This window comes from Ochotona curzoniae, unplaced genomic scaffold (genome assembly GCF_017591425.1).
Source record: "Ochotona curzoniae isolate NIBS_2020 unplaced genomic scaffold, NIBS_Ocur_1.0 contig_43, whole genome shotgun sequence".
Taxonomy (NCBI): domain Eukaryota; kingdom Metazoa; phylum Chordata; class Mammalia; order Lagomorpha; family Ochotonidae; genus Ochotona; species Ochotona curzoniae.
Genome location: NW_024466218.1, coordinates 25194756 through 25221961, shown reverse-complemented (window position 1 = coordinate 25221961; position 27206 = coordinate 25194756). Strand labels below are relative to the sequence as shown.

The 27206-nt window shown below is 42.4% G+C and overlaps 1 protein-coding gene across 4 annotated transcripts in view; it reads left to right on the top strand.

Moving 5' to 3' along the window:
- Positions 1 to 7170: 7170 nt before the first annotated feature.
- Positions 7171 to 27206, top strand: part of TCF4 (transcription factor 4) — a 353857-nt gene continuing 333821 nt past the window's right edge. The window contains exons 1-3 of one of the 4 annotated variants that reach the window (XM_040985019.1): positions 7817 to 7983; positions 9801 to 9892; positions 11418 to 11490. In XM_040985019.1, coding sequence (XP_040840953.1) covers positions 9821 to 9892; positions 11418 to 11490 — 145 coding nt within the window. In that variant the 5' untranslated portion in view covers positions 7817 to 7983; positions 9801 to 9820. Of the gene's footprint in view, positions 7723 to 7816; positions 7984 to 8785; positions 8939 to 9800; positions 9893 to 10682; positions 10976 to 11417; positions 11491 to 27206 lie in introns of those variants that run through there. The other 3 variants (XM_040985020.1, XM_040985021.1, XM_040985022.1) reach the window with 3 other exon arrangements.

The following is a 27206-nucleotide window of genomic DNA, read 5'->3' as shown; positions in this document are numbered from 1 at the left end:
ATTCTTCACCTCCTCTTGCATAGTGATTTTCATGGACAGATTACTCAATGTCATATGTCCTACGGCTAGTTGACTAGAAAGGAGACTTCCTTTATGGAAGGAAATGCGTCTAAAGTCAGAAAGGTTAGGTGGAGTGGGATGAGAGGACAGCTTTTTGAGGCTTTTAAGAGTCAGGTTAGTGATATTAGGTACTGCTATACCTGGAATAAGTCCCTCTCTGTTTTTGCAAAATTCCTTCTATTCATTCTGCATGATTTAATTCTTTTTGAGCTTTTTTCTTTTTGAATTATCTCCAAGGAGATAACTGAAAAGCAGATAATTTAAAGAGAAGGATGCTTGGATTAAAGCATCTTGCAACTTTAGAGCAGAATAAATACAATGAGAAGGTGATTAACTTTTTTCTTTGCTGCATGATGATCACAGAGTATTTTTCATAAATACCCAACCTGGTAACGTTACATAAAAGGTGGCTTTATACATTTTTAATGATAATCTACTGCACTCACACTGTACTATATGTTGCAAAAGTGAGTCATGACTTTCACTTTTGAAATATTTGTTTGAAAGGCAGAGTTACTCAGAGAGAAATGGACACACACTCACACACAGGTCTTCCAACTTCTGGTTCACTCCTCAAATGGCAGCAACAGCCAGGGATGGGCCAGACAGAAGCCAGAAGCCATGAGATTCTTCTGGATCTCCTTCATGGATGTGGGGACCCAATGACGTTGGTCATCTTTTGATGCTCTCCCAGAATATTAGCAGGGAGTTGGACTGAAAGTGTAGCAGCCTAACTTAAACCAGTGCCCACATGGGATATTGCAGGTCGTAACTTAACCTGATAAGCCATAATGCCAGCCCATAGATAAGACCATTGTGAAATAGTTTGTGACATGCATTTGGTGTTTTCTGTGTTATTCTATTTCATTTCAAATAATCCAACAAAAAGTTGATTTGAATTAATTTTATGATATTAAAGTGTTACGATTTACAATTAGGAAAATGTGATACTCAAGTACATATATTCTAATTGTCAGGTTACAATGATTGAATGAGCATACGCTAAGTGCTTTTACTAATACCATTGCTAATATTATTATTATATTTAGTCAGACACAATAATTCCATGACAAATCACTATATTAATTTTATGAATGAAAAAACAGAGGCTTGGAGTTTCAAAAAATTACCCAAGATCACACAACGTCTAGATGGCAGAACTGAGACTTTAGCTCAGCTAGATCCAGCTTCTACTCCCTGCTCAGTGATATATGCCATGTGTCACGGCCAACAGCAGGGAAGATCTGCATGTGTGGAACTTCGAGATTGTAGCCCACTCAAGGGAGGGCAAGACCACCAGGGCAGAGAGAAAAATTATCTCTGCCACGATTTTATTTCTTCTGTAGAACTCTATTTCTTCTTTATTCTCTCATTCTGAAAGTCCTTAAAACATGGCTAGACTCTTAAAATAGAACACTCAAATTGTAACAGAGAAAACAGTTTTATGATTAGGAGGAAACTTTCAGAAGGCTGGCCCTAAATCTTTTGAGTCTTCCTTAAATTACCAAAACTTCATGGACACTAAGATTGAAAAATTGCTGCACTTTTTATTTTTTCCCTTTCATTTTTTTCCAAACTCCCAAAATATCTAAAAGTAGGCAAAATATAAATTCTGCTCTGTGTGTGGTGAGGCCCAATAGGGACAGTTTATAACCTTAAACACATCAATCTCTTGCATTACAAACCTATTGCTAAAACTGATGAATTTTCCGGGTAACTTGTGGAGGAATCTGTGGGTTTCTTAAGCAGTCACTTATGCATCAGCCACTGGGCTCCATTTTTAGGATATGAAGACCTGTTTCTCACCTTTATTAAGCAACATGTGCTAAAGAGAGAGACGACAATGAGCCAACAATCGTTCACAGTATTCACCCAGAAATGATGCTACTAGGTGTCTAGGAAGGACCAGAAATGACTCATAATCCTAGTAAAGAGGAATTTCTACTTTTCCTGCTTTTACATGTTTGGAGGAATTGAGGAAAAGGAAGAGAAAAATGTAAGTTGTTGGCGGTCTTTCATTCTTAGTGTCCATAAAATTATGTTAATTTAAACAGACTCGGGAGATTTAGTGCCAGTCACAAAGAAGGTTCCTCCTAGCCATAAAACTGTTTTCTCTGGTACAGTTTGAATGTTCTATTTTAAGGGTCTTGACAGTCTTGAAAGTCTTGCAGAGTAGAAGACTACAGAAGGAGTAGATTTCCAGAGAAGAAATGAGGTTGTTGGGTAGAGACCATTTTGTCTGTGCCGTGGTTGTCTCATCCTCCCTGCTGCTTACGTCGTGTTTAAAGTCTGACACCTGTAGATCTTCCCTGCGGGCTTACATTGACACATGGTACCTATCACTGAGTTGTAAGCAGAAGCATACCTGTGTTTAAATCTCAGCTCTGCCATGTATTAGTTGTGTGTTGTTGGACAGTTTTCTCTACCTACGAGTCTTGGCCCTATGCTCCATAAAACGTTGAAATACAATGCTAGCATCTTGCATTTTATTCATAATAACGAAGAAGTTGTTCTCACTGTTTGGTAAATTAAGTCAACTCTCTTGGTTCTCTCTTTAGGGTCTAGAATTCAGGTGACAGGAAACAAGTGGCCCTTTGCAAATCAAACTGAATATTCACAAGTAACACTTATTAACTATGAAATCAAACCTAAATGAAACTTCAAAAGAAATTGGGTAGAAAAGTTGTAAAAGCTGTATGCTTCACCTTACAGTCTACATCTTGAGCATAAGGGCAGATTCTTCATTTAATTACTTCACAAACAATTCCTGAATACCTGTTATGATTCCCAAGTATGAAGATCATTCACAGAGAAGCAGCATCAGGGAGTCCTCTGTTGGATGGCAGATACTTAACCTAGAAGGAAACACATCAGCGTCAAGACTGCATATACGAAAAGTGCTACTCCTAACATTAGGCTGGTATTGCGGCAGAGAGTAACAGCATGGGTGCTTGCTTTAGAGAGGAAGGTGGGGAAAGCTGTTGGGACAAGATGATGTTTGAAACCAGAAGGATGATATGGAGCCAGTCTTGTGAACAGACAGGAGGAAAATCAAGGTACTGGTACACAGACATCCTAGGGCAGGAAGATTTCACATATCTCTCCCCTAACCTGGCTAGAGAGTTCCCTTTCTGTTCCTCTGGCTACTGCCTTTCTGGCGCCTAACCTTGCTGCATGAAGAAGGCTCCAGATCAGGACCCTGGAGAGTTAGGTCCCGTGGATATAGCAGCCTTTCCTAGTCTGCTTCTTACTTGCTGTGACTTAGCCATTCAATGAGCAGTGACCTTGACATTTACATCATTCTGATTTCTTTACCTGCTTTTATTTATTTATCTTGTATTTGGCCTCAGATTCTCAACAAATAGCTGCTGACACCAAGTAGGTGTTCAAAAATAATCTGACTTTTTGAATGAGTTTCTTTACATCATCAGAGAGATGGGTTTTTGTTTGTGGCTTGCTTAGGCAGGGCTGAGGGAGAGGAAACTGGATGGGATGCTTGAGGAGAGTTGTACAGTCCCTGGATTGGAACTCAGTTACAGAAGGGCTACTCCTGGCTCTAGTGCTCATTAGTGATCTACTTTTTGGATAAGCCATCCATTTAAGCCTTGACATTCTCAATCAAAAATAAAAGTCTTGGTCCAAGAATGTTTTAGTGACTTATTTTCTTTTAGGGATCCATGAGGTATCATTATTAGTCGCTCCTCACACATTCCCATGAACTCTTTTTATGCAGTAAGTATGTCTTATATTGATGGGATTTTCCATACATCATCATATTCTATTTTAATCAGTTATATACAGTAAGATAGGTGTAGGTGGCAGAACAGATTAGATAGGATCTCCACCTTGTAGGAACAAAGCCAACGACTATCCCCTAGAACAGCATCACTAACTTTTTTCTAATGTTAACAATGGTTTTGGCAGCATTGAAATTTAGGGCACTTTTTGTTCTTGGTAAGTACTGTAACTGTAGAATCAGGAATGCACTCAGGTGAGCCCAGCTGGAGAAGGAGAACTTCAGCTAGCTCACTCTCACTGTAATCAGGAAAGTATCTCCAAGGCATTTCTTAAGATTTGTTTGCTTGCTTTGCTTCAACTCCCAGGACTTTGTCTCTTATTTCAAGAGTAGTTTGAGGTTGTTTCCTCATGGTTCTTGTTTCCCATAACCACGGCTTTCATACGGTATGGCTTTGTGGCACTGGCTTTGGCCACCTGATTTCAACACGTCAGATCCATCAGTCACCAAGGAGGAGTGGCTGAATGGCTGTGTCTTATCATTCCCATGGTTCAATCGGCTGGGGCTGGTAAGGCGGGACACAAAGAAGTTGTGTGCCACCACATCAAGTTCTTCCTTGTTATGGAGTAAATGTTTGGGTCCTCCTGCATCCCTCTTCAAGTCCCCCAGTCCTATGCTGCAGCCCTACATCCCAGGGGGTAGAAAGTGGGATCTTTGAGGAGAAATTTGTTTGAGATGAAGCCATGAAGGCGAAGCTCCTAGGAAGAGATGAATAATCTTACAAGGTGAAGGACCAGATTTCTCTGTCTCTCCCATTAAGAATAAAGTGAAAAGTCAGCCATATAAAATATAAAGCCATGAAGAGAACCCTCACCAGAATTCAATGATACCAGCACTTAATCTTAGACTCCTCAGTCTACAGAACTGTGAGAGTAAATGTATACTGTTCCAGCCACCCAGAAGCCTGAGTCATCTCTCAGCATTCACAGAAGTTTCTAGACAGAACAAACTCTAAAATGTATTTAGTGTTTTTTTTTAGATTTTATTTTTATTGGAAAGGAGGATCAGATTTACAGATAAAGGGATAGAGAAAGATCTTTCATCCTCTGGTTCATTCACCAAAGTGCCTCAACAGCCAGAGCTGAGCCCATCAAAGTCAGGAGCCAGGAGCTTCTTCTGGATCTGCCGCACAGGTGTGCAGGGTTTCAAGGCTTTGGGTCACCTTGTACTGACTTTCTAAGCCATAGGCAGGGAATTGGATGGAAAGTAGAACAGTCAGGACACAAATCAATGTCCATATAGGATATGGCTTTGGTAAGGTGAGGATTTAGCCAGGTTTTTTTTTTTTTTTTTCTGATCAAAATTTCACAGGGTCTTCTGAAATCTATCTAATGTGCCTTTAGTCTCTGTATGTATAATTAGAATGTATCTATTGTCTGACAGTTCAGAGTAAAAAAAAAAAGCTTACATTTATTCCTTAATTTAAGATAGAGTGGTTACATGGTTTTCTAAGTGTAGTGTCAAAAAGTAAAACAAACAAACAAACAAACAAACAAAACAAATGGATAAAGATACTAGACTGCTCACTGGAAGTCCTTGGAGCCCAAACTGAATCCCACTACTTACTTCTGGAAAGAATCTTACATTGCCTTTGAAATTGTGGGGCAGGGAGAATCTTAAAAACCTAAGAGATAAAAAGGACTTCAGGGGGATTATCTAATCTCAGCTCTGCATTTTATAGCAAAAGCCACTGACACGGAGCCTTGGGCCACAGAGCTGATTAGAGGGCGAGCCCAGGGAACATTGGTCCCAAGCCCGAATCACATCATTCTAGAAGGGCCTGCAGAGAGGTTTAACACTGGGAACCAGTTATTGCTTGTGATAAAGCAGCAGAAAGTGGTGCCTAAATGTAAAATATTATTTTAAGACAAGTACATGGAGTCTTCACAAATGTGTGGACAGGAAAACAATCTTTAAATGCTCTAATTCTTTTTCTGTAAAAACTCACATTTAAAGAAAAGATCCTGAAAATTGATCTGAACTGTCATCGCCACACATTTTTGACAGGATTGGAGATTAAGATGTTCCAACCAACAGATGGTGAAGGGACACGCAAGTTAGTGGACTCTGATGAGAGATTCCCTCCAGAAAGATGCTTGCAACTTAACCAAGTTTGCTGTACTTTGTAAACTTCCGCCTAACGTCAAGCTACCCCGTTATTTGCTTCTGCTTCCTGGAAATAGGGAGTAACACACAGCACAGGGTCATTCCCAGGTTTCAGTGGCCAGTGTTTGTGAAATTCCTAACACGATGTTAGGCACACTGGAAATACACTCTCTGGGCTTTTCTTTCCTTGGAGGATTAAACACTATTCTACGGAAATGGGAAACACTTCTATTCAAAGTCCCACTGGCTAGATTAAAGCAAACAGTTCAGCCAAAGATTAGAGGTGGAACGGAACTAAAAAAAAAAAATCATCTTTAAAGATGGAATTATTTGAATAGCAGAATTCCAGAGGCAGGGAGACACACAGCTTCCATCCACTGGTTCACTCCACAAATGGCTGCAAAGGCTGGTTCTGGGGCAGGTGGGAACCCAGGGCCTGGCCCTCCGTGCAGGCCTCCCACGTGAGCATTAGGGACTTGAATTGTAGCAAATGGGGCCAAAGTTATCTCTCTTCCTATATTATTTTTTTAAGAGTTGTTTATTTACAGAAAGACAGACCTGGACTGGACCAAAAGGTCTCCCAGTCGACTTGCACTCCTCTAATGGCCGCAGGGGAAGGAGAACATTTGGCCCAGGCCATCGGCAGCCCCGCCATCCGGGCTTCTGGAACCATCTTCCGCCGCATTCGCGGGCGCCTCAGCGGGCAGCCGGATGGGAAGCCGCGCAGCCTGGGCCACCCACTCGGCTGGAGTGTGCCAAAGCCATGGACGAGGGTCCTCACGGGGCCTCTTCCAGGCCTGACCGCGCTCTCCGGCTCCCAGGGGGCTAGGAACCCGGGCTGGCGGCGCTGGACGGACCCCGCATCCGCTTCCAGCCGGGAGGCCCGGCGGATACAGCCGCGTTCGGCTGGGCCGTGAGGGAGGCCGCCGCCGCCTCTCCGACGAGCCCTGGACGTCCTCAGGTACTACGCTGTGACGTCCGAGCGCAAGGCCGGCCGACGAGCGGCACGGCGACGAGGCGCGCAGCAGGGCCGGGCCTGCCGTCGAGGGCTCCCGCGGCCCCACGCGCCACGGACCCGGCCGCCCGCCCGCCGGCGCTCCCGGAGGAGGCGGGGCCGGCGCGCCGCCATCTTGGCGGCCTCTCTAGGCGAGCTGTTTACCACTCTATGGTCCCGCTCCCGCCCCGCCCCTCCCCAGTCATTGTCTGGAGGAGCAGCCGCGGCCGCAGCGCCTTCTCTTTATAAGCCCGCAGTGCCCGGATGTGAATGGATTACAATGTATCTTTCAGGGAAACCTATTATTATCAATGTGACTCCACGGGGGAGTCAATGGTGATGAGGAGGAGGAGGAGGAGGATGAGGAGACACCTCTAAACTTGGAGCAAGTTTAAGACTTTGTAAGAGGAGAAGAAAAAACACCCACCAACAAGATTTGTTTGAGGAACAATTATAACTATCCAGTGTTGATTTTTTTTTTTGGTAAACAATAAGAAAAAGTTGTTGGATTTTTTTTTAATGTTTTCTTTTTTGGGGGAGGGCATTTTGTTGCAGTTTTATGGTGGAAAATGCAAAACCCAGAACCCAGTGCATAATCTTGTAATCTGTGGATATCCCTGGAGCAGAACTGAGTACCACTTAAAGTACTTTTTGGGGGATACACATGTGAAATACTAAATACTTGCAGAAGATTTTTTTGTCTGTCTTTTAAAAGTTTTTTTTTTTTTCCCTTGGAATATTGTGAACTTATTTGTGGCCATTTAAGGTAACGTTGCAATTTGCTGTCAGAGTAAACTGTTTTGTAATTGAATTGAATTTTTAAAATGTCGATCCCAATGTTTTATGCAAACAAAAGAACAGCCTATTATGTCATCGCCAATGGGGAAAAAGTGTGCATGCAATTTGTGTATGTACTCGCACCTCTAGCAGTGGCAGGGTGTGTAGTGTGTGTTTCTCAACACACGTTGAAGGAACTCTGTTGCATAAACTGGATAAAGCACGCTTGTTACTACGAGACGATAGAAAGGTGAAGTTTCCTTTTTATCCGGAAAAGTGATATGAGAAAGTATGTTTTAAGAGCTTGCAGGGCCTGTAAGGTGAAATGTTGAATTAAAAACTTAGAGAGTGCGGGAGAATGGGGACTTGAGGTGGTTAGGAACTAAAGTGTGAAAACAAAACAACATCCAACCTCCCCATTTTTTTTTTTTTTTTTTTGCGAAGTTTGCAGCTATACTATTTTGTACCTCAAAAGGGAGGGGGAAGAAAGTAGGCAATCCAGGAATCGCCCTCAGCGCAAAACTACGGAGAGGAAGCTCTCTCCCGGGAAAACGTGGCTCGGTTTCTATATGGAAAAGAAAAATCTTGCTCTTCTTGGCAAAGTCTTTTTGCATCACGTGTATCGCAGCCTAGTATAAACTTGCTTTGCCGTGTGTGGCCGTGTGAGTGAGAGGGGAGAAAGAGGTGGGGAGGGGGGTGGCCGTAAACTCGAATCCATTTCAAAGTGGCTCCGGTGGCTGGTGGAACGGGCAGGAGCCGAGCTGGGCAGGCTTGACTGTAACTGAAAAAATGAGGTGCTCCGTGAATCTTCGTGGGTGTGTTTTCGCGAGACGGGGGAGGTGTTGAGGGTCCTCCCCCCCCCACCCGGAGGGAGGGGGCGTGTGGGGGGCTGCAACCCCGACCCCCCAAGCGAGCCGCGTCTCGCCGCCGGAGCCCCCCCACCCATTTCTTTGCTGAACTTGCAATTCCGTGCGCCTCGGCGTGTTTCCCCCCTCCCCCCTCGCGCTCGTCCCCTCCCCTCCCCGGAGAAGAGAGTTGGTGTTAAGAGTCAGGGATCTTGGCTGTGTGCGCGCGGCTCGGTAGTGGCGGCGGCGGGGAAGGCGCGGGAGCCGGCGAGCAGGCGGAGGGAGCGGCCGAGCGGGCTCCGACATGAACGCCGCGGCGGCGCGGGCGGTGCACCGGGAGCCCCTCGTCGCGCGCGGCCGGTAGGTACGGGCGCCGGCGGGGCCGGGCGGGCGGATGCCCGGGCGGCGCGGGGACTCGGGCGCGGGCTCGGCGGGCCCCCACGCGGCTCTCCCCGGCGCGCCCGGCGGAGACTCCCCTTCCCCGCCCCCGTCGCCGGCGGTGCCCGCTCGCCGGGACCGAGGACTTCGCCAAGGGCCTCGCTCTAATTTTTTTTTTTTTTTACAAGCCTTTCTTTCACAAATTAGTGTGTGCTGGACCCTACGTTCCGCGCTCCCCACCCGGCGGCCCCCGCCACCCCTCCCCCTTGGACGCGGGTTTTTTTTCCCCCCCTCCGGAGACGCTCATCTTGAATTTCTTCAGAGCTACTTTGTAATGCGGAGGGGAGCGGAGCGAGTGGTGCGAGTGCCGAGTGCGAGTGCGAGGGGGTGGGGTGTGGGGTGGGGGAAAGTTGAGCCCGGACTGTTCCGTAGTTTCTCTTTTCTCTGGGATCCATTCATTCCTCCCTCTACCTCCTGTTGCATAAAATGATGCGCTCAAGAGCGGCTTTTTTCCCCCCTCTCCCGGATTGGGTTTTGTAGTGAATGTTACCAGTTTGATCGTCTCTTTGGAAATACAATATCGCTTTTTTTTTTCTCACCCCCCCCTTTTTTTTTTTTTGCTATCTGCTGCCTGTTCCATCTTAAAACAAAAACAAAACAAAACCGAGCAACAACTCTCCCACCCTCCCCCCTCCCACCTTAATCCCACCGCCTCTTCATCCCCCAGCCTCCCACCTCTCCCAGCCCCCTCCCTCCCCCCCCCCCCAGTCTCCAAAAATCCGATTGTGTTTTCTGCAAGGATTGGGGCTGGATTTTCTGATTACGGTTATTTCCATGTTTCCAGGTTTGTGTGATTTTGCTAAAATGCATCACCAACAGCGAATGGCTGCCTTAGGGACGGACAAAGAGCTGAGTGATTTACTGGATTTCAGTGCGGTAAGAAAGATCGGTGGACACTAAAAGCAAAACACCCAAACACTTCAGCTAGAAGCTGGTAGTCAGCTAGAGGACAGTGTGATTGTTAATGGACTGAATCCTTGCTAATGATGAAGGTCTCTGTATAAGTTTTTAACCAAAATTTTTTTGGGTGTGATTGGAAATTCAGGCTTTTTTTTTCCCCCTCCCTGGAGTCTGGTTACTTACCTTGAATTCCCAGCCCACTGGTGTCCCCCCAAAATCATGGAATCTCGCCCCAGTGGAAAGGACAAACAGACATGCCTGAAACTTGGCCGTTTCTGAACTCCAACCTACCAGGACTTTGATGCACGATTACTTGTTTTATTGATTTATTTACTTTTTTTTTTTCCCCTGTGAGTGGAAGGCAGTAGCCTCAGTTGTCTGGTAAAGTTTTGGCTGCGTTGGATGAGCAGGGGCCTGGATGTAGTCCTGCCCTCGACCTGCTTTCCCTGGGATTGTGAGACCTCCATGGGGTGTGCCGAGCCCACCTGCCTCCGAAGCCTCTGGACGGCTGCACACTTGTGGAGTTTCCCGGCTCCACTTGGGTGCTTCTGCATCCCTTCCCCTCCCTTTTCCCTAGCCAAGTCTCAGACCTGTCAGGGGAATGAATTCATTTTTCGTGCCAGATGAGTTTGGTGGAAGATGCATTTGTAAAGCAAAATACAAAGAATCCATAAAACACATCAATAAAATCCACACCGCCTTCTGAGTGGGGCTACTTCATGCTGCCGCCGCTGCCGCTGCTGCCGCTCCCGCCCCTCCTGTGGACCTTCTGGAGAAATGGCTTTCGGAAGTTTTGCCAGGAAATGTAGCCCCGGGCAGCTTTGCAGCCCCCTTTCTGCTTGCTGCACTCTCTCTCTTCGTTTCTTTGCTTTTTGCAGTGTCTGACACGGGGAAGGTGTGCATTATCCACCAGATACGTCGAAGAAGAGGGACACTAATTAGGGTTGAAATAATTGCTGGAGAGAGGGAGTGAAAGAGAGAGAGTGAGAGACTGAGAGAGAGAGAGTGTCTTGCCTCCAATTGCTCTCTTGTTAGAGATGAAATGAGAACTTAGTGCAGGTGGCACTTTTATTTTTATTTGGGTACACATATGACAGGCAAATCCCATCGGGGCTGGAAGTGGACATTGTCATGTTCAAGGCCAAGGTTTTCCGTACAAAACAACTTTTTTTTTTTCTTTGTGAAACTTGTGTTTTCTACTACGACCGTATCCCCCACCCCCAGCCTGAGTCTTCCTGGCAGTATGGGGAACTGTGTTTGTTCAGAATGTACCAGTGCTGCTTGGCGATCTAATGACCTGAGGAAAAAGAACAGAGTGGTGATGGGGAGGGGACTGCAGTGTTGTGCCTGTCATAGTTTTCAGTTGGATGGTGATGTATTTTACTAAATGAACCCTTAGCGTAAACTCAAAGCTGTTTGGTAAGAGTGTCAAAGGGCTTTGGGGAGCTCTGAAGGCACCAATGTCTTCTTTGCAACTGTCATATTTCTTTGTTTTTTGTAGATGTTTTCACCTCCTGTAAGCAGTGGCAAAAATGGACCAACTTCTTTGGCGAGTGGACATTTTACTGGCTCAAGTATGTAAATTCTCTTCTTCCTGTGAAGTTAAATGTTGTTAACTGTTCCTTTACACATTGTGTGGTTTTTGGCTCTGTGGAGGTGTTTTCAAAAAAGTCATTGGATTTTAGCCTATAAATGAAACAGTAATTTCATCATCCATCAGTCGTATTAACTAACACTACATTTTATCTCGTGATTAAAATTAGGCCTTTAAAAAAATCAGGGAAACTGTTTCAAAATTCCATCACTTAATTTAAAAGCAATTTTCTGAAACAGTTGCGATCACAGATGTGAAACTAAGGCCAGTGTTAATATAGGGAATTGAATTAGTGATCTCCATTTGAAAATGAAGGAAAAAAAGATTCAACTTTCATAAAAAGGAGAAAAAAAAATCTCATGTAAATCCTATCACTTATGTGGTCCTGTGTACAATGAACCCTTTTTAAAGAAGTGAGTGCTTAATGTTTCGAATGAATGCTGTGTGGAAAACCGTGTGTAAATAGCCTCATGCTCATCTGAGAAGCAAATGATGAATTCCTTTAGATTTAAAGTATGCTTTTTACTGCTTTAGTGGTTTCCTTTCCTTAATCATTTATGTGTGCGATGCGTTTTTGTGATATTTTTAAGTTGTAAGTTTGGAAGGATTCTTAGCACTTTATAAATGAAAGATTTTTGGGTGATGCTTAAAAAAGACGTTAGCGCTATTCACAAAGGAAATGTGTACGCAGTGATTAGCTGGCGTTTAAGGAGGAGTTTCAGTACAGGGCTCTTTGGATGTCTCTTATTAAAAGCAAAGACTTGAAAGTATGATATTTATTTACATGATTTTTTTCTCTTTTTTGTCCAATGAATTTTAAAGGGAATCCTGCATTGTTGCCTGCTAAGCGTTAGGTGCTGCAAGGCGTACATCCATTTCTGCTTGTTGAACAGCTGCAGTAGCTTAGAAGTTCTGGCAGTGGCACTCAGCAGTGCGTTAGGCAGAGCACTTTTCTTAAGTCAGACTGGTCCATGTTGACATCCTTCAGTTGTGAGGTGCTACTGGATTGTCTGTCAACTATGAGCAGAATTTCATGTCTCTCAGCTTTCATTGGATACTGTGGTAATGAGAGAAATCTGTTGACCTATGTGATTTGTGTCATTGGTGTATTTGTATGGAATTAATGAGTTTTAAAAGTTGCTCGTTTCCAAATGAGTTATTTCTTTTAGCCCCAATGAGTCTAGGCAGTTTTTGTCTCGCCACTTGATTTTCAAAATAGGAGGTACTTGTTACAGGTAGAGTTTAGCTTGATTTTGGTCTACTTTGATTACAAGTAAAAATACGCATCAACTGTATGTCTCTGTACTGTCCTGGGCCCTGTCGTGCTCTCCTTTTAGGGACTGAATAACTGTTTGATTGTGTTAGTATTACATCTTTTATGTTTGTGTAGCATTTGCTCTGCAGCTTTGAAGTGAATGTGAGCATAAATGTCTCTTGTAGGCAAATTTTTCATGTTATACACAGTCGCAACAATAACTTACCTTATCTTTGACACTAATTGTCTTTATGATTTTACTTAAGAAATGGCACATTGAGTTAAGTCAGAAATGAATTATGTCAAGTAGGCACAAAAAGAGTGTTTTCCAGTCAATGTAAGAGACTCCCTGTACTTTTGTAAAAATGAATACATTTGGAACAACTTCAGTGTTTTAGCTTACATGTGGTTTGATAAAGTAAGGTGATTAGAGGTGCAGAATCCTGCTACATATGAGATGATTGTGTGTGTGTCTGATTCATTTTTAGCATTCACTTTCAAGTTAAAGTCCTTGCTTTAATGTTTAAGTGTTTATAGAGGGTACAGGTGGGGAGAACTGAAAATATATTCATGTAGTTTGGTAAATGATCATAAACCCAAACTCCCATGGTCCGGGGGATGTATGCACCTAAGTCCAGTGAGAGCTGCCACTCTTGGTGAGGCATGTCTCATTTCATGTCTCTAGTGAGGTGCAGTGGTTGTTTTCAAGGTGTTGGACTTCAGGTTACATTGTACCAGAGGTGGTTTTCAGAACCAAAGCATTCATCTATGAGTGAAAAAGTGCAGTGGGTCTTTGATTCTGGCTGCCTGATTGAAAATGCAGAGTATTCATTCAATCTGGTGTGATGGTGACTGTAATATAGAGGGTGGAGAGTGGACTGTTAAATTTTCCCCATCTGGGAAGACATATTTGAACCCAGGGCTATTAGTGGAGAAAATGGCTTATATTTCTATTCCATAAAACAGATCGGTCTATATTAAAGAACAACAGGTTTGAAAATACATAATGAAAAATTCACTTTGTCCTTGATAACTGGAAGGATGAACTAGGAAATTTGGGGTAGGCAAATCATAATCTAAAGTTACTTCTAGTTAATCCCCGTTGTCCTGAGTGGACACAGTCACTTCCATGGGTCTCTTTGAAGCCTGGATCCAGGGGGGAGAAAGATCTAAACTTAAAATAAACTGTTTCTGTTTGAGAAATCAGCCATATTTTTTTCAAAGTGAGGCATAGTAATACTTCATGTTTAAAGTTTGCAATCGCTTTTGATTGCCTTAATACAGGATGCTCTATCGTGATTTGCAATGTGAGGATGAAAATAAAGTGTGGCCATATTCTCTTTAATCTTTCATTTCACAAATGTGGTTTTTCCTACCACCTTAAAAAATGGGGAGGCTGCTGGCGAGAATGGAATGTAACCTGAGCCATAGCCCGACATTCCCAGGGAGCATTTTTCACATGAAAGGCTTTTGTCAACCCGGGAAAGGACCAGCAGTTTTTGTTTGATGTTTGCAGGTGTTCAGCAGAAAGCACTAAAACAATTCAGCCATGATGGTTCAGAGCTAAGATGACCTTAAAACAGTGGATTGGTGGGCTCAGAAATTATTTTTAAGACATAGTTGTAAGCTATATGGTAATTTATACAAAGGGATTTAATATCCGCTATCTCCTTGATCTTAAAGCACACTAAAAGCATCCACATGCCTAGATGATTGGAAAATTATTTTTATTAAAAACTATGCTGCTGGTGAGGGAAAGCTACTAAAGGGTCTGTGATTTATTGATGAGTAGGGGGCTTGATCTTCCACTGTAACTAAAACAGTTTAAATGATTATCCTTGACTGTTTGGGGGGAGAAAAGCTAAGCACTCTAGCTTTGCCATCTTTGAAAAAAGTAGTTTTCAAAGTTGGGCCCCTGGAATCGTGGACCTCAGAACTTGTTAGGTCAGCTCTGAGCACATCTGGAACATGTATTTACAGCTTGTCTGTGATGGATGCTGCGTCTTTCTCCCTTAGTTTAAAAGTTGACCCCTCCCAACCCTGGTTAACTGTCTAGTTTTACTAAGGTGTTCAGCACTTGTTAAAGGTTGCCAGATGAACGGCTGTTTGAACAATTAAGATCAGTGGTAAAATATAACACATCTCTGTTGTGGGTCCTTTTGAAAGAGGGAATGCATTTGAGGTTCTTATTAGGTAACTTGCACTCATGTGACCCCCCCCAAACGAAGCGTTACATTTAGTAAAATCATTAAGGAAAAAAGATCAATTCATTGGATAATTTTGTATGATGGGAAATTCACATAGTTAACATCCTAAATTCATTTCTCTATATCAGTGTGAGTTCATGGTGATGACATGAAAAAGAAAAATTGCCTTTCCCTTAAATTTGTCTGTTGAGGAAAGCTACTTGCTATTGTGTATGTGATTAAAACTGTCTTATTATTTGCTTTTTGTAGAGTACAGAGCAGTTTAATAAGTTACAAATAAGTACAGTGGCATTAAGTCCATTATATTAGAATCAAAAATCAAAATTTTGGGGGGATAAAACCTTTTAGAAGTAGACTGTCCAGTGCTGCCTTTGTGCGGCCATGGAGAACTGAAGCCCAAATCTAGGGATTTCTCAACTGGGTTTTTGTTATTCTGAAAAACAAGTTTTGATTTGGTAACTCTTCATGGTCCTGCAGATCCTTTACTGGAAAGCACATCTATTTCCATAATGTTTTGTGTCATTTGTCCTGCGTTCTGGGGGATCACAGTTTGTGTGCTGTCATTTGGGCAGGTTAATGCTTAATTTGCATGTGCCCTCTGAACACTTTATTTTTGGGGTTTGAAGCCGAATTTTGGAATATTGATCTGCTTTGCCTAGAATAATAGAGTGTTAATGAGCCTGGCAGACAGAGGGAAAGTGCTTCTCAATGTGCCAGGTGGTGGTGTGCTCTGTACCTTTTGTTGTGTTTTTTTTTTTTTTTAATCCTCAAAGAAGCCAGTGAGATGCAGTGAGTGTCCTGCCCAATTCATAGACAGGAAACAGAGACAGGAATGTCTAACACTTGCTTCCCAAGCAGCCAGAAAGCTAGGTTTTGAACTTGGGCTCTGCTGCCTCTACTTCCTTCTCCTGTCATCAGTACTTGTATACACACACAGGCATACACTCAAAAACACACAAAGTTTGGTGTAGCTCATTTGTTTCAAGTTTTGCTGTGGAATGTAACATTGAAGCTTGGCGTGAAATAGTGTCCATAACCTTTACTGTAGGCAGCATTTTTTAGAGAATTTAAGATAGTAATACAAAGCATGCTCATTTTCTTGCCTTTTTGTCCAAATATGCTGGCCATCTAACTTAAGGTAGACTTCTCTGTGACTAAGCACGGCTCTTTCATTTAATTTTTTACAAAGAAAATATAGTGAATATTTTTACAAGTTGTTCCACTTTTGTTCTGTTGTAGATTCACAGTCTATATGGGCACCAGTAAAATGTTTCAGTTAGTTTTACATATTTAAAGCAGACTTTGAGGTCACGAAGCCAGATTCATTAATATGTAAAATAGGGAACCTCCCATCTCTAACTGAAAAGTTTAGCAGTTTGTTGTTAGAGCTTTGAAGATATTTAAAAATAATTCCTAAATTCTATCTGTATCACTCAAGTAAGCACTTTTGAAGTTTAGATATGTCTCTTAGCAGACATGTGCTTAAAATGTTGGTTTTCTAAATTCAGAAGGAAGAGACAGTTCTCTATTTGACACTGACTTAAGTAAATAAAAAGCATTAAACAAGCGTGGGGATCCAAGAACTGTTGAGACTGAAATGCTTAACATTTTTGACAGCATCAGCAAATTATCCTTACCCTACTATTGTAATGAGGAAATCACTTAAATAACAGATGAACAGCTAAGTCACATAAACATATATAATAGAACTATGTAATGAAAGTTTATGCTGTTAATTGCTCGAATCTGTCTTAAATGCTTAGAATCATGGAGCAGTAAAGACTGTCATATAAACAGTTTTGTTTTGAGCTTAAAATTATTCCTTTTTGCCTTCATCTGCTATGATAAACAAAGTAATTTTGTAAGCCTTGCAGATCAAACATTTACTTCTAATGGTAAGCTGCATTTTATATTGGAAGTTTGCAACCTCACCCAAGGCGTAGAGTTGAGTCCCAGTGTCCTCAGGCCTGTGATTTTCAACGTTTAGTATTATGATGCTGTTTAGACGTGTTCCCATAAGCCAAGATAACAGATCTCAAGTTGCCTAGTAAGGAACGTTGTGTATTTTGAAATGATCTTGAGTTTATAAGTCTTGAACTTAAATGTACTTGGCCAAACCTTCTGAATCTATACATAGGCTGATCAAATCAGGTCTTTATCTGTACATGGGCTGATCAAATCAGCTCTTAATCTGTACATGGGCTGATCAAATCAGGTCATAGACAGACAGTGTCAAACTGCAGGGAGGTAGGTTCAGAAAAATCCCTCTCTCCTTATTTCTTGGTGTTTTATGAGTTTTTCTTTTTTATGGCCAGGTGTTCTTCTAAGTTTATTAGATAGTGCTAAGTTTTACCAGAAGCACATTATAGGTTTTTTTTCAAAGGTTAATTTTGTTATTGATTGCTCATTATGCTGAGTAGAATTTTCAGATTTGGCCACCAAGTTTATAAACTGCCAGGTGAGTTTCTGATTTTCTCTGTTCATGAGCTCATTTAGACCCAATAATAAGGCATGTACATGGTTTTAGCTGAGTGCTTAGAAATCATGACTGTCTTAATGCTTATGAGAAATGTAAGAGAAGATACAGTTTATCTTTTAGGGAGAATGGATTAACACTTGCTTCGAGTCATTGATGTATGTATATATGTGTAGTGAATGTCCACTGATATATGTGTGTAATGTATGCACACATGCACATACACTATACCTATGCATGTAGTTACTTATTTATGTCAAACTTGCAGAGTAACAAAAGTGTTGGAAAGGTTGTCAGGTTTACATTTCATTTCGGAAATAAATAAAGGCCCAGTTAATCAGCATATCAGATTCCCAGGTGTGTTTAAAATCAGTTTATGTGGATGAATTTCAGAGCTGCGAGGAAGTGTTTGATTTAAAGGTGCAACCACAGGATGGTTTGAATGGATGCTTTTGTACTTTTGTGTGACAATTAACATTTAATGAATGACTTTCTAGACTGCCATTGGTGGTAATTACTATATGTAGTTTATTAGCTGCAATCCATTGTTGGATGTGCCTGGATTGATTTGTTTAGTAAACAACCCTTTACATGTGCTGCAGGATTTGTAGAATACTTTTTCAGAACCTGCTCAGTTTGCTGACGCCGGGTTGCCTCTACAAGCTCGAGCTGAAAGATCCTCATGTCCCTTAGTGCTTCTTCCATCGGAGTGATTTTAGTTGAGTTCTCAAATTCACCAACACCAAGTTTTGTGGCAGAAAAATTTGTATCCAAATGACCAGGAATCCACAGAATTGTTTTTTCAAATTAATAATATATAGAAATTTCAAATATACAGCGGACTTTACTGATGCCCTACTTTTTAATAATGTGCCAAGGTTTGAGAAGGTTAAATGTCTTTTGCCCAAATCATACAGTTGGCTATTGACTGTGATAGGACACAAATACACATGTGTTGGCCCTCTGGTCAAGGACCTCATGCTGCTTTTAATTAAGGCTTGAACTTAATCCATTGGTACCAACTGTATGTCTGTTAAGCAGAGGAAAAACTGATACAATAACTATTCTGAAAAAAATAATAAAAGCAGAGATTGTGAGAGAGAGATTGTAATCCGGCTCACTTGTCATCACGTGTTCTAATTTGGCTAAGGCAGTTGACGAATAACTGTTAAAATGTATTGTGTTATTAAAAATAACAAAGTAAGGCCCATGATTAAATATCAGGGCTGTAATTTAATATCGAGGGTTCTGGTGCTGCTCATAAACCATTTGGCTTTTTTCTGTAACAGATGACGTCAAAATACAGCTTGATTGAATTATGACTGTGGGTTTCGGGAGCACCTGCTTGTGCCTCCTTACTTCATGGCATGTCAGCATTTCCATTACAAACTAGTTTTCCCTGACATTTTTAACTTGCAACAGTTAAACTAGACTGATGGTTGGCGTATAAACTTTCAGCCCCTTGGGAACAGACTATTTTCTCAATAAAACAGAAAAGGTGGTGACAAAACCCCATTATAGAATACCTTTTAGAATCTTCTTCCTTGCTTTAATCTTCCATTAATTTAAACATTCCCTTTTGGGGCACTTAGCTGAATTGCAGGGCATCCAAATGGAAGGTTTTTAATCTCAAATTTGCCAAACCAAGACTTAACTACAAGGTATTTAGAAGACTGTTAAATTAGGAAAAGACACAGTGTCCATGGAGGATACTGAAATTACAGCTCTGGACAATCCACTTTCATATTGTATAAAATGCTGAAGAGCCAGACATGAAAAACATGCAAATTGGCATACCATGTCAGTAATTGCTTTTATGTTCACTTAAGACGAGTCAAATTGGATAGTGAATGCCTAGGAAGGTGTATTTCTTTATACTGCTATCTAGAGACGGGTACGTGGCCTAGCTTCAGTTTTACCCTTGGGTTTTCATGTGTTGGAAATGGAGTTAGGGTGTCTGTGTCTGATTAGCTAGCTATTGGCCTGCTGGATGGGGCATGTCATTTTATTTTTTAAAGATTTATTTTTATTGGTAAGTCACATATACAGAGAGGACGAGAGACAGAGAGGAAGAACTTCTGTCTGATGATTCACTCCCCAAGTGGCTGCAATGGCTGGAGCTAAGCCAATCTGAAGCCAGGAGCCAGGAGACTCTTCTGGGTTTTCCATGTGGATTCAGGTTCCCAAGTGCTTAGGCTCTCCTGGACCGCTTTCCCATGCTACAAGCAGGGAGCTAGATGGAAAGCGGGGCTGTTGGGATTAGAACCGGTGCTCATATGGGATTCTGGAGTGTGCAAGGTGAAGACTTTAGCTGCTAGGCTATGGCATTGGGTTTTTTTTTCAAATACATGCTGTGCTTTACCCCTGTGTTAACAATGGCAGGGCTTACAGGACTTTGTGAGAGAAAAATCTTGCCTTTAGAGGGCATATATTCTAACAAAAGCATTAGAAAAGTATGTACATAATTAATATCCAGCGATTAGAAGACACAATTGTGTTCTAGAAATTTAGATGAAGGAAAATGTTTCTTTGCTAGGGTAAGTGAATAATGAAGGGTTCATACACAGATTGACTATGATCCTGCCTTGAAGGAGGCTTCGGATCCTGACAGGTGGTTGACTGAGTGATGGCAGGATCTGTGTGAACCGGCAGGCACCAGGCAGGAAGGGCTGCAATGGAGGGGGAACCCAGAAACAGATACCCTCTGGGCTGTGAAACGGAGTCAGCTCTAGCTCGGGAACCCCATTATTTCCACCAGATATCCTTGTCTTGGGTGTCCTTTTCCTGCCCCTGATTTTCAGCTTTCCTGGTGGTGTGAGAGGTAATAATCTAGTTCCCTCCAGAGTACAAGCTGTTATCAAAGTTCATGGAAAAATGGAATCTAAAGACTGTTGAGTTCAGTGCTTGGCTTGGTGGTTAGCCTGCGGTTCGGACACCTGCATTGCTTTGAATCCCAGCTCTACTGCCGATCCCAGCTTCCTGCTGCTGAGCATGCGTGATTCCAAGCTCAAGTCCTTGGACCCCTGCCATCCATCCGTGTGGGACTCCTGAAGGAGCTGCTGTTCCTGGCTTTGGCATGACTTGGCTCCAGCTGCCTTGGGCCTTTGAGGCGTGAACCAGTGGATGGAAGTTCTGTGTCTTTGTACTTGCCTCTGAATCTCTGCCTTAAAAAAATTCTAATGTTCTGGGAACTTTTTGAAGTCTGTTTATATATGGTTTTAATAGCAATGTGATTCAATAGGGAAATTTATTAATTTGAAGTGATTGCTTCTTTGGAGGAAATTGCTTATTTACAGTAGTAAGTCTAGAAATCTGTTTTGTTTTGCTGTGTTTCCTGCTATGTAACTATTTCATATTAACCAAGTGATAGACTGTTACAGCCTGCGTCTTAATACAAGAAGCGGTCATTTCAAACTGACCAGTATAGTTCAAGAGGAGTTTTTACTGCTTTGGAAAGGAAACCGATGTTTAAAATGCTTTACAGTTGCAAAAATTTCTTACTACGATTTTTATCATTTTTGTTGTTAACCTGCACCACCTGTCTTTTGGTGAAATGTGATAGTAATATTTATTTATTTATTTATTTATTTATTTTTGGTCATATGAAATTTAGAAATACTGTGATCTTAGCCAGAAGTTACATAGTATTTGTGAACTTTACGTACAGAAGTCAGGTGGATGTTTGAAAAGCACTGATTGTAATTTCATTACAAATTGGAAAGGATGTGTGTGCACCACGTTGTCCGTCCCCATTCCTCGGTGAGTTTAGCGTTTCTCTCTGTGGCCTCCCAGTATTTCAGCCTTGCATGTGGTTCTGCTTTCTGTAGCGAAGCCATCCTTTCAAGTGATGGCTGCCTCTGCTTAGGACCAATCTGTGTTTGCTACAGAGAGGAGGAAAAAAAAAAAGGTTTTTGCAACAAAGAGAATATGAATATTTCAGACCTCTTGGCATTGTTTTCTCTCAAGAACCTACATATTCCTCCTCCTTTTTCTTCACTTCTCAAAAAAAAATTAAGGGATTTTGTATCTACAGCGTTAGAAAGGACACTTTTCGCTCATCAGGCCATAACAGTGTTTTGAGGTTGAATTCACCGCTTTATACATAACTTGGCGTTACAATTTTGAAAAGCCAAGCAGTATCGGTTTGGCTCCTTTTGTTGTGTGCCTGCTTGAACGTGGCCATCCACTGACTGATGTCAGACCCGTTGATTGCTTTTCTGTTCTCTGGTAGGTGCTGTGGTCTTCATCCACTCGGGACCACAAGATTCATTTTCTTTTGCCATCTAATTTCCCCCCTGATTTTATTCTGTAGTTTTTCTCATTGTATGAAAAACCATTTCTCTTATCAATGGAATATACATTAGTTGTGAGGGAGTCCTTCACTTTAATCCTTTAATAATTTGATAGACTTGGATAAAAATGAGAGTCTGAATTTTTTTAAAAAGACTGACTTATTTTAAAACAAGAGTTATGCAAAGAAGGAGAGATAGAGAGAAAGAGAGATCTTCCATGCACTGGTTTACTCCTCAGAGCTCATCCGAAGCCAGGAGCAAAGAACTTCCTCCAGTTTCTCTTGCTGGTTCAGGGTCCTAAGGCTTTGGACCATTCTCCACTGCACTTCTAGGCTGTAACAGGGAGCTGAATGGGAAGTGGAGCAGCTGGGACATGAACCTGCTCCCATGCAGTGGAGGCTTAGCTTACTATGCCACAGCACTAGCCCCAAGGGAATTTATATTTATTTATTTATTGGAAAATCAGATTTACAGAAAGCAGAGACAGAAAGATCCTCCATCTGCTGGTTCACTCCCCAAGTGGCTGCCAGGGCCAGAGCTGAGCCCATTCAAAGCCAGGAGCCAGGAGCTTCTCCTGGGTCTCCGTGTGGGTGCAGGATCCCAAGGCTTTGTGTTATCCTGGACTGCTTTCCCAGGTTATAAGCGGGGAGCTGGTTGGGAAGTGCAGCAGCCGGGACATGAACTGGTGCCCCTATGATGAACCTGATGCATGTAAGGTAAGGACTTTAGCTAGTAGGCTACTGTGTCAGGCCCTTGCAGTTTTTTTTTTTTAAATTAAATATTTATTAAGCATTTACCATGTGTCAAGTTAATACACTAGTTGCTGGTGGTAAAATGAGCAAGGCAGATAGGTTCCCGAGCTGTCTAAAGGAGGGAGATGCACATCATGTAAGGAATGGCAAGGCTGCCTGTGGCAGATTTAGTGTGTCAGCCCAGCTGTGTGGAGCTGTGCACCCCTGAGATGGAGGTTGAGGATGAGGGAGAGTTCAGTGAGGGAGGGGAGTTGGGGAACAGGTTCTACAGGAGGAGCACGGTTTGGTGACTGGCTGGTGCTCCTGTGCTGCTAGCAGCAGCAGGGGGCCCAGGCCCCAAGGGCAGTGAGAGTGCGGCCCACACCCTTATGAATCCTCACAGAAATCCCAGTGAGAGATGGTCTTGCTTGTTCTGCCACGTGGGTGAAGTTGAATAAACTTTGGACTTTTGTCATCCCCACCTTCAGCCCATTGGGTAGAATTTATACTGGGCCCTTGCCTTTCCTATAACTTTCTACTTCCTGCCTTCTGATAGCAGCCATGCGATTGAGCTGCTGGGTTATATACCCTTTGCCTGTATAGCAGCCACAGACTAAGATGTGGTTTCCATTTTCTGAGAGAAGCGTTAGGTTGATTATGTAGTCCTGTTGTCCCATTCTGGGAGGGTGCAGAAAGCAAAGGGCTTTCAGTAGTTACACACTGTTCATTTCCAGTACTGTCATTAGCAGGAAACATGGTGGTTTAACTAGACTTGTTGAATTGAAATCATTCTGTCCTATGGTCAAGATAGCACACAGCACTGCCTTGAGATGCGCCAAGCATCTTTGCTGATAAGCTTTAGGGGAGTGCTTTTATTTATGTGGTGGTCTATCTGGTGTCTTGTCTTGTGAGAGGTGGCCCCTGGTGGGGGACTAGCTGCTATCATTCTGTTTGTTTGTTTGTTTGTGTTTTTGCTTTGAAAGGCAGGCAGGCAGGCAGGCAGGCAAAGGACGGATGGAGAGAAATTTTCCTTATGTTGTTCACGTCCCCAAATGCCTTCTCCTGAGACTAGTCCTGACTGAAGCAGTAGCCCCGAACTCCATCTGAGTCTCCCATGTGGATTAACAAGTCTCCAGGCACATGGGCCACCCTCTGTGGCCTTCCTGGGTGTGGGTCTGGAGCTGGTGGGAAGCAAGGCAGCCAGGACTGGATTCGCACTGTGATGGCTGGATTTGCAAGCTGTTGCAACCCCGTGACCTCCTGGTTAGGAACAAAAATGCCATTTCTGCTTTTTACAGATCTCCCCAAATACTCAGCTTGCCTTTTTGTCTTGACCACCTCCTTCTTCTCCTATTACCATCTCACCCTGTCCCTTCTCCACTCCATTTTCTCACAGTGTTTATCCTTGAAAGTCATCGTTAAACCAGGATGCCTGGTAGGCCATTTTAGTTAGGAAGGATTATGCCATTCTCTCAGTGTGTTTACTGTTGAAGTTGAAGAAGAGAAAGTACTGTTGCCATCCCCCTCCCTCTTCTGCTGTCCAGCCTGGTTTGACCAGCAACTTATAACAGTGAGAGCTGGGCACCAGAGTTGGATTGGGTCCTCCTGTCTGTACCAGTTGGGGACCAGTGGTTCCTTGACCTGAGAGATCCTGTATCATTCATCCCAAGTGTGCTGGAGAGAGAACTGTCTTCACCCAGCAAGAAACTTGTGCAGGTGTGTGCTCATTGCCGGCCAGTATACAGTGTGGGATTGACATCAGTGGGCATTGCTTGCATGCTCTGTCTAGCTCCTAAAGAACTCCTATCATTAGGCAGGTTGGCTTCAGTATTTCTTTTCCCTTTCTTCTGGGGAGATAACAGAGAGCTTCCCCACTACTATGATGTTTTTCCTCTTGAAGCAATTTGTCTGATATAATTTTAAGGTTGACCCAGTCATTTGCTATAGCATTGTTTCCTTTTTTTCTGTACTGGGAACATTTCATAATTGAAAACAAAGTAGTACAACGTGAAAAGTCTTCCTTGTCTGCAAATTCCCCTGTGGCCACAGCTCTTTCTTGTTCTTCTTAGTAAGACTTCTGTTAGCTGTTTTCTACACAGGCTGTCACTGTTTGCCTTCCTACCATATACATCTTATTTCTATCTCATTTTGGGGGGTGGGGTGGCGGTGAGAGAGAGAGAGATACTGATTGACGGACTCAGCTCGGCTGGGCTGGGCTGAAATTGAAACCAGTTTCTTCAGTGGGTGGAAGTGACCCGCATATCTGAGCCATCATTACCCTTTCTATAGTCTGCAATGGCAGGAAGTTGGCCTTCTGCTGTGGAATGTGGGCATCTTGACCACTAGGACAAATGCTGGCACCATTTATTATTTCAAGCTTATCCACAATTACATACAAGTTGAGCACCACTAATCTAATTCTCTGACATGTGAAATGCTCCAAAATTCAAACATTTCCAGCACCATTGAGATATCACAAATAGAAAATTCCATACCTGACTATATGTGTTGAGTCATAGTAATTACTCAGATACGCTAATACAGTCATTTCCATGACATGTATATAAGATATATATGAAAGATTAATAAACATTTTCATCTACTTGAAAGACTGATATGTCTATATCTCTATCTATCTAGAGCGCAAATGAGGGGGAGAGAATGAATTCTCTTATTCCCTATTTCATACTCCCAATGTTTCAAAAAGTCAAGTGTAGGACCAAGTTGAAGCCAGGATTCTGGAGCACCATTTAGAATTTCCACATGGGTCCTTGGGTCATCATCCCTTCTCATGTTAGCAGGAAGTGGAACTGATAGTGGAGGGGCCAAGAGTCAAGCCTGCACTCCATCATGGGCTGTGGGCATCCCAACTGGTGGTTTAATATGCTGTGCCAAATAGGGTGCCCTGATTGCTGAGTGTAGATTGGTGTCTCCTCCTCACAGTGTCTTCCCTAATGTGTGTGACTCCAAAGTCTGAAACAGTACGTCCTGTGCATTTTGGAGAAGGGATATTCAATCTAGTATAAAATATATTTCATCCAGTAAGATTCGACTCTTGTAGGATGGTGTATGTAGCAAGTGTGAATTGGGAGGCCTAATGATGGAGTAAAGACTGTGAGACCCCCACAGCAGGACTGGGGGTGGGGCTGTTGGCTTTCTTTGTCCACGTTGCCCTTCTTCTTCCCTGCCAGAGGTAAACATTCTCATGCTTTCTTTTTTAAGTAGCTTTATGGCATAAATATGCCTCCCTAAACAATATGTTGTTTGGTCTTGCTTGTTTTAGAAGATTATAAACATGGTATCTTGTTATCTTTTATATTGCATGCTTTCTTACTTCATGTGTTTGTAAGATTTATCCATGTTGTGTGCTGCATGAATTTTCAGTGCTGGTGAAGGTCACAGTTTATTTGCAGTTGTTCCAGTTGACAAACCATTGGGGTGATGCCCTTTTTGAGGAAATGTGTGTGTGTGTGTATGTGTATTTATCTATATGGTTGTGATTTATGTATGTATAGCTATCTAGTTGTGATACAATTGTGTTTGATTTTGTATGTGGTAAGAAGTAGGGCTCTAGTTTGAAATCTCTGTACATGGGTATATACCTGTTTGTTCTACTAATATTGATTGAAAAGTGCTTTCTTTGCCTAGTCATGTACAATGCTCCCTTTGTGATTTTGCTGTTTCCTTATTGAGATCTTTGATTCTGAGTTGTCTATTCCAGATTGTCAGTCAGCTTTTCTTCCCTTGCCTTGCATTGTAATGTTTTATACTCTGTCTGGATAAATGCTACATTCCATCCTTCCTTCTTGCTCTTGTGCACCCCAGAGATGGTGTATGTATTTTTATTTGAAAGGCATTTGAGGAAGAGAGAGAGAACGAGGATCTTGTGTCTGCTGGTTTGCTCCCTAACTTGGCCTCGGAGTTAATCTGATCTGAAGGCACGGGGCTGGGGCAGCCTCCCGGTCTTGTGGGTGCAGAGCCCGAGAACTTGGGCCATTTTCTACTGCTTTGCCAGGGGCCAGATCAGGAGTGGAGCAGCCGGGACTGGAACCAGCACCCATGTGGGATGCCAGAACGAAATGAAAAGCCTTGATCTACTATGCTGTGGTGCTGACTCCCAGAGATTCAGTTTTAGACTTTGTTGATTATTATTTGTTTGCTGCTTTCTGCTTCATTAATTTCTTATATTTATTGATTATTATCGTTAATATTTTGGCTTATTTTTAGAAATATCATTTCTTTCAATAACCTAAGAGCATAGGGCTGTGGAATGTTCTCCAAGGCCTGCTTTCCTTGTTTTCAATTTGTAATATTTTCATCCTACATTTGAAAATTTTCAGTATGATTCCTTTACTCTTGGAATATTCATTGGTGTCTGGGAAATTTTACAAATGAACATCTTATCTCCTTATAATTAGCTTTTATTGTAACTTAGTTGTTTCAGAGAACTCTTCTGTGTAGTTATAATTCTTTGGAACTTGTTAAATTTTGTTTATTGTCAATTTTGTTAGATACTTGGGAAGAACATGTATTCTTTTATTGAGTTCAGGGACCTCTGTGTGTCTGGAAACTCAGGCTTATTAGTTGAGCCTATCTTAAATCATCATTGCCCCTCATGATCTGTTCGCATTCAGTGATGGGGAATTTATGTGTTTCTCAGGTTTTTGTCTCAACTGTGTACATATTGAAGTTATATTATTACATGTTTTGTGGTTAGAATATCTTCCTGGTTAAT